Genomic DNA, 7,391 nt, shown 5'->3' with positions numbered 1-7,391 from the left:
TTTTCTTTAAGTGTAAGTTTGATGCAACTCTAGTTTTTTTTCCTTTCCTGTCTTTGCACGTTTTTCCTAGTTGTCTTTTCTATTTCCAGGTTACAAAGTAAAACTCAGTTTGTTTTGCTTTCCCATATAATGTTCTACAGTTGTAAGATTAGAAGTAATAACAAGAATTTTCAAATTTGACAATTCATAAACAAGTATACAAAGTGGCATTGTAGTTGCCGATAATGACACTAGAAAACTTGACGAGATTGTGGTATAAATAATCCTTTTGCTTAACTAGTGTACCAAGATCTTATAGTTTTCAAAACATTAAGTAGAATATAGTATATACAAGGAATTACTAATCAATTTCTATAATGGTAAACTTCTAATTGAATAATGTGTTTTCCAGTATTTATAATCACAGATTTGAGCAGTGGCAGTGGTAAAAACTGAATGGAAGGATCAATTGAGGAACACACACTACTCCACTATTATCTCAAACCTATGAAAGAAACAGTACTATTCGCAATTCAAACTGGTGTTGTATTATTGGCCGATTTCTATTTTTATCTTGAATGTTTGAAACTGAGACGAGGGAGGGAATCTGTACAAATATAGGTAGACAGTCAAAAATTCATAGACCTGTTCACCATGCAGATCAGTGCTACAGTTATTCTCTGAACTGAGCTCATCTCAAGCTGGACAAAAGTTTCTAGTAGACAGAGGGAGTTGCAGCATGCAACAACAACAGAATCTCCCCCTCACTGAACCCGATTCTCGTGAATTTGAGTTCTCTATTGAACACCCGAATAATGGAAAGAAGGCCAGAACTCTTGACCAAGTAAAACCAAAGGCCAAATGATTTGCTAGATTAGTACTCCGAAGCTTCTTTCATTTCACTAAGTGAGTCCAAAGAAGCATTCATTGCTTCTGCAATCATTAGAGCTGTAATGGCCTTGTGAATTGCTACATCTGCTTTATACAGCAATCTTTTAGCCCTATCTCTCTTCAACTTAGCCACGTGCCGTTTAAAACGAGCCTCAGCCACGGCATCTCGTAGCCTTAACTCCTCAAGGACAGAAGCATCCAACTGTTCAATCCCTTGCCTCTTAGGGCCAGCAAGCAGGTGATGCCTGTTATGAGGCGCATCATATCTAGACTGGTGAAATTTTGGGACATGATTTCTGTATTTCAAGCTGCCAGCATCACGTGGTACGAACATCCTTGGTGAGGTCAGAGGCAATGGTGATTCATCAAAAGAATCGTAATAATGGCCTTGGTATAGGAACTTTTCATCGCCAAAAGGTAAGGCATTATGTCTTCTTCCTGAGATCACAACAATTAGATGTTAAGCTGAATGTTAATATTTTGTTTAAAAAATGTAGAAACAAGCTTGTAAATCAAATACTCACGGAAGCCATCCTGATACAGATTACTGTTTGCGTGCCCAGATACTGAAATCTTCTTTTGGGATCGATGCTTCAATCCCTTGTTCACTGATTCCAGACCCCTAGGCTTCAAACAAAAAGCAAACATGGCCGGCTTCTCCAAACACGCATTGGAAGGGGTATTGTTCTTAGTCATGGCTACCTCCCACTCTCTCACTTGTTTTTGATACCTTTCCCATAGAGGGGGCTGAAAAGTACATAAAAATTCAGTGATGAAATTTCAGAAATGTTGTAAAAGTTCATTCCCTCCTAACATGTTTCATTATGTGGCAGCATTAATACAGCATAAGTGATGTTTATATTTTCTGTTAAGTTAGTACTTGTCAGAATCAAAAAACTTACCCAATATATTTTAAGTGTAAAAAAGTAATAGATCAATCCATTACAATATATATTACTCCTCTCCAACTATTATATCAGCAAAACCATCATGTCTTTCATATAAATTTATCAAACATACGGAGACATATTCCCAAAATCAAAAATAATTACAATAAACCCAAGAAACGTGATTTGAACATTACCTGAAATTGCCGTATTAAAGCCATTCCACTCTTCTTCCTTCTCTCCTGCCAACGATCATATATGATTTTGACAATACTCAAAGGCCCAACATCAACCGTGAGTTCCTCTATCTCATTACAAGTAAACTGGTCACGCTTCTTAGTATATGCCACCTTTTCAAACATGTCCATTGTCTTCTCAAACATCTCCTCTGAAATCCAACTCAAGTCACTGTTGTCTTTTACAGAGTTTTGAGCATTTGCAATCCACTGCTCATCTTCGCTATCCATGTCATACAAAACACGGGATGGATCCAGAGCCATCTCAACATCTGTTTCAACCTGTTCGAAGTACATAAAGCTCCGAACAAAGGTTGCCTCACATCCATTATCATCATTTTCTTCTATCAAACGAACACCAGGAATAGGTATATTTTTAACTGAAGCAGCACGGATGTTACGGTTGTAGCATTCCTCATGCATCTCCTTGAAAATAGCCCACTGACTCCTATCAGGAAATTCCAAGATCCAATCTTTCCCTCCTTTCCACATCATTGCATGTGTGTACCGATTTGTTGATCCAGGCTGCAGAAACTGATGTGCTTTGTATGAATACCGAGTAATTCCTAAAAGTTTCACAGAAAGTCTCCACTCATTGTGGTCAAAAAGCTCTAGTACAATATGGGCCCCAGATTCTCTCCAACCCTTATCACCAAGAGTAATCAAGACATTTGCACCACAAGATAAGCATTCAAAATTCTTCTCAGTGACCCTAGCAACATCTGATGACTTCTTCTCACTGGCCTTTCTAATTCGTTTGTGAGGAAGCCCTTTCTGATGATGGTTTCTCTGCCTTGAACTGAATTCATAACCAGCAGAAGGCACCGAGTACGATACTTGTGTGCGTGGTCTCTTAGGTCCACTGCTAAAATCATTGTAAAGTGAATCAGCCTTTCCATCAGACCACACATGAGACTGAAATCCCAATGATGAGGAACTATTCTGGTTCCGATACCAAGAACTTCTACGAGCAGCTGGATTAGAGCTTGGCATGATGCCTCCATTCCAAGAGATATCAGGAGAGTGTTCAGCATCACGTAAATCACCATCACAACCAGGATTCTCAAATTGATCAACTGCAGGAATTTGGATACTAAGATCACCAATAAAAGAATGAGAACCATCATCGTCCTTATCTTGACGAGTTAAAGAACTCAAAGGTAAAGAGCCTAACTCTTGCTCCATATGGTGTGATTGCCATTCGGGTAAGTGAGTTGTGCCAAGCCTCTCAGAATGATGGGAAATAGAAGTACCAGAACTGTTAGGACCAATGTTCTGGTACTTTTGAGAGAGAATTTGATAACTGAAGGTAGAATGATGACCTGAGTGATTACAAGACCCTCCATCACCTGCAGCACCATTTGACAAAATATCATTATCTTTCCTCGGGATAATTTCAGAATTCCTGTTTGAGCAACCATCGGTGCTGGTACATCCATTGGTTCCCAAACTAGGGTCTTCCTGATCAAATTCCGGTGCGTGATCACAAAAGCTAATATGAGTTGCAGACTGCTCCATCAGTGACTTGAGATGGAAACAAAGAAAAAATGTAGGTGCTGCAGCAAAAGAAAGAGTAAATGGAGGAAGCTTCCTCTCACCAACATCAGAATATTGATGAATATCAGCTTGAGTAGACACTTTGGAAATACCCATGATGTTAATACCTGGCCTACCCCTTCGCATGACCTGTTCATGCAGAAGTTGCATGATTGATTCACAACAAACCCAACATAAGCTAATTTGCAGTGACTTTTGGAAGATTTGACATACAATACTGAATTACAGTAACAAGCATTAAACATGACAAATAGATCTTAAAATAAGGGTTAAAGATACCCATCAAGATATATAGGAAAAAGCGGAGCAAGTACCTTGGCTGAGGAGGACCCACTGACAGAAGTTATGGACAACTCACTTGATCCATTTTGAAGTGCCTGGATGTTATCATATGTGCATTCAGAAAGAAGGAGCTTCTTACTCAGAAGGCAATGCCTCTTAAGCTTTGAATCTAAGACCGTCCACTTAGAATTCTTCACTCCAGAGAAATTATAGAACTCAAAAACAAGCGGCTTCTTATTCACATGAAGACCAGAAAACTTGAATCCAATAGATGTACATGGAAATTGCAAGTCAACATACTTCCCTCGGCAGGCAGGTTGATGAAATACCCTAAGGACAAAAAAGACAAAGGCTACAGCCATGTTCAAGCAGCCTTCAAATAATAAAAATCTCAACCCAACCACATTATCAACAAAAAGCATCTCCAAACAAACTCTAGGCCACTTGGTCATAACTGTACCATACCGGAGCAAAAAAAGCGGATAAAGCAACCACAAATTTTCAGATTCAAAATGATTATTCAACATGAAACACATTGGAAAATTTAACCCAAATCTGAACAATACTGATTCCATGTCCCAAAAAACTTTTGATACTCCTGCCTTGTAAGTGAAGCACAATGGGCCCTCAACTTCATCCATGTCATCACTTGAATTCTTCATATTCTCAACCCCAAACATATGGTCAAGGGAAACAGAATCAGATGCACTTCTAGTAGCATGCTTTTCTTCACAGATATGAGGGGGTATTAGAGCAGGCTTTCGAATCCGCCTTCTGAAATAGACAATAGGCTGTTTTACATCTTTATTGCAAGTGGCACTTTGCAATGACGACTTCATCCTAAAATCATCACTTAATTTATCCTGTGATGATAAATTATTTTCAACACCCTTCAGAAAACTCTTCGATAAGTGTCCCTTTGTTGTGACAGGTTTATCATATAAGAATGATGACATTGTACTTGGAAGTGTAACAGAAGTTTTCTGTTTCTTAATGCCTTGAAAAGAAGATACAAACCGATGAGAAGATCGAGCCAACCATGTAATTATAGGTTCTGAGTCCATACTGCTCCCACCACGGTGATCATTCTCAGTATTGCCTTCTGTTCTTTGCCTTTCTTTTCTGGATTTGCTACCCTTCTGTTCATCAGAACTTCTACGTTTTGCAAAAGCTCTTTCACCTTTTGCATTTCCTGGAACTTCACTACGAAGTAACAAGAGTTTGAATCTCTCAGTATGTAGATTAACCCATTCTACATCCCGATCATCATATTTGATATGGTAAAGCTTGTTTCCTTCATCGTAGTCATCCACAAGGCCATAATACCATCTCTGGTCTAAAGGCCAAAAAATTTTAATTCTCCGGTTCAGTACCCAGTATACATCTACATCACCTAAAAGAATTTCATAAAAATGGCGCCTCTTCCTCGAATTACCTTTGCTTTTATATTGTTTCCTAGGCCTCAAAACTCTGCCATCAGCATCAGCTGATGCAGATTCTGAACCTGATTGAAACTTCAAATCACGGTTAACAATACTTTGACTAGAAGATTGAAAAAATGACAAACCATTTGAACCTTTGGTCGAAAATCCAGTACAGCTTGGATCAAATCTTGAAGATAGCATCCTAGCTGCATTCTCCTCAAGATTTTCCTCTTCATCTTCTTGCAAATCATCAGATATTTTACAACTCAAAACCAAAGGTTCAACCTCCTTCGAAACCTTAGCTGTATCTAAAGCTGAAGTCTTCCGTTTCCTATTCTTCCTTCGTGATTTTGTCAAAGAAGAATCTCCACCATCAATATTTACAACAGAATGAGATGCACAATCCCCATTCTCCTTAAAATTTTGAACTGAATTTGAATCACTATTCCTATTTTCCTTATTAAATTCATCAAATTCTTTCTTATGCTTAGTCTTCAAAGATTCAACCCCAGTAGCCAAATCATCACTACCTAACTTTGGCACAGGATGGACATAACCACTACTACAATCGGGATGCTCCACCAAATTTGATGCTTGACCAGGCTCTGATTTTTTCTTCCGCATAAAACTCCTCTTCCTCTTGGGAATGTGAAAATCATCACCACAAACTCCAAATGAAACTGTATTTGACACACTACTATTCAATCTCTGACTGACCCCTAACTTCAACTCACTGCTACCATCACCATTTTCTAAGCTACTTAAAGAGACTTCTCTTTTAGCCTTCTTTCTAACCCTCTTCTCATCACCATCCCCACTACTACTGTTAATCCTTTTTATATTCTTCTTTGAAGTTTTTAGTGACAAATTTGATTTATATAGACTTTTAAGATCCAGAGATTTTGATTTCTTGGGAACTGTAGTGCCATTGGATTTCTCTGTTCTGCTTTCCATGGCAAATCAACATAACAAACGCCCAAACCAAAATTCCCCTAATTGTCACATGTCATCATACATATCCGGCCCTTTTCCTTGGATCTGAAACGCCAAAACCACAAAAATATCACAAAAAATCACACAACCAACACAAACCTAAATTCAATATACCAAACTCCCCCATGCATTGCGTTATTGTTTAAAAAGAAACACCCAGAAAAATCATGGAAAGTTTTGACACCGAAAAAATACAATTATCAAAAAATTTACTAACCTGACCCCGAATGCCACGAAACAATCGATTCTTCCCACAGACATAGAAGATCACCAGAGCGAATTGGCAGATTAGGGTTTGAGAATGACTTATGGATTCGAAACCCTAATAGAATCCCCGAAATTGAAATTCCCAATAATTTCGATTTTTATTTTTCTGTTTATTTTTTTCTTTTGTTTTTTAACCGCTAGGGGACTAGGGTTTCATTAGGAGGTAAAGGTTTAAATTGAAAATTCCTCCAACTTCAAATAAAAAATAAAAGTGCAAAACAATTTCAAATCGACACGTGTAACGTCATCCCACGTGTGATCGAAATCTTTTTAACTTACTACCGTTGTAGCGATCATCTGCGGCCGAGTGTATAGTAAGCAGGTGCTTATCAAATCTTTGGCTTCTGATTCATGTTTTTGGAGAAAACAAATTTAGAAACAACGGAACATTTTGAAATGTGTGGTTTGGATTTTGACCATAGTTTTTCCTAAAAATTCCGAAATGCCACAGATTTTTTGTTTTCTTTTGGACTCTACTATACAGTGTTTGCATTGTGTAACTTCTATTTCTATTGTTTCTGATCTTCAACAATTACTAACTATACTTTTATTTATAATAAATAAATATTTCTTTAACAATTAAATTTTTATAATTTGACGTGACATTATTTAAATAGTTTTAAAATACAAAAAATATTAAAATAAAAAAAATTGAAATGTGACATCTTTTAAATCATTTTAAAATATAAAAAAAATGAAAAATCATTTAAAAAATAACATTTTAAATTATAAAAAAAAATTATCAAATTTCATTATTAAAATATCGTTATACTTTATGATAAGAGAAAAAACATAAATATAGTAAGGTCCATTTATTCTGCTCCCTTATTTTAAGGGTTGTCCTAAAAAAGTTGGGTCTAAAGGCTGGTCCATAG

General features: G+C 37.1%; 1 protein-coding gene across 2 annotated transcripts; it reads right to left on the bottom strand.

The window, feature by feature from the left end:
- Positions 1-213: 213 nt before the first annotated feature.
- LOC114194222 lies at positions 214-6,666 on the bottom strand. Of its 2 annotated transcripts, XM_028084335.1 has the most exons (6): positions 6,467-6,666; positions 3,865-6,294; positions 3,592-3,679; positions 1,955-3,342; positions 1,395-1,617; positions 214-1,308 (listed from the first exon to the last, which is right to left on the bottom strand). In XM_028084335.1, exons 2-6 carry the CDS (start codon positions 6,208-6,210, stop codon positions 854-856), a joined length of 4,500 nt encoding a protein of 1,499 aa, XP_027940136.1. In that variant the 5' UTR covers positions 6,211-6,294; positions 6,467-6,666; the 3' UTR covers positions 214-853. The 2 variants fall into 2 exon arrangements, with proteins under 2 accessions (XP_027940136.1, XP_027940135.1); XM_028084334.1 differs by having other exon boundaries at positions 1,955-3,679.
- Positions 6,667-7,391: the final 725 nt, after the last annotated feature.

Source organism: Vigna unguiculata, chromosome 8 (assembly GCF_004118075.2).
Source record: "Vigna unguiculata cultivar IT97K-499-35 chromosome 8, ASM411807v1, whole genome shotgun sequence".
In the NCBI taxonomy this organism is placed as follows: domain Eukaryota; kingdom Viridiplantae; phylum Streptophyta; class Magnoliopsida; order Fabales; family Fabaceae; genus Vigna; species Vigna unguiculata.
This window is presented reverse-complemented; position numbering and strand designations above follow the sequence as displayed.

Excerpts from the sequence above, each read along its gene's own strand:
- LOC114194222 (XM_028084334.1), bottom strand. The coding sequence starts at position 6,210 with ATGGAAAGCAGAACAGAGAAATCCAATGGCACTACAGTTCCCAAGAAA. Across the intron at positions 1,618-1,954 it reads CTTTAATACGGCAATTTCAG|CCCCCTCTATGGGAAAGGTA; the intron begins GTAATGTTCAAA and ends TGTACTTTTCAG. Across the intron at positions 1,309-1,394 it reads TCTGTATCAGGATGGCTTCC|GAAGAAGACATAATGCCTTA; the intron begins GTGAGTATTTGA and ends TTGTGATCTCAG.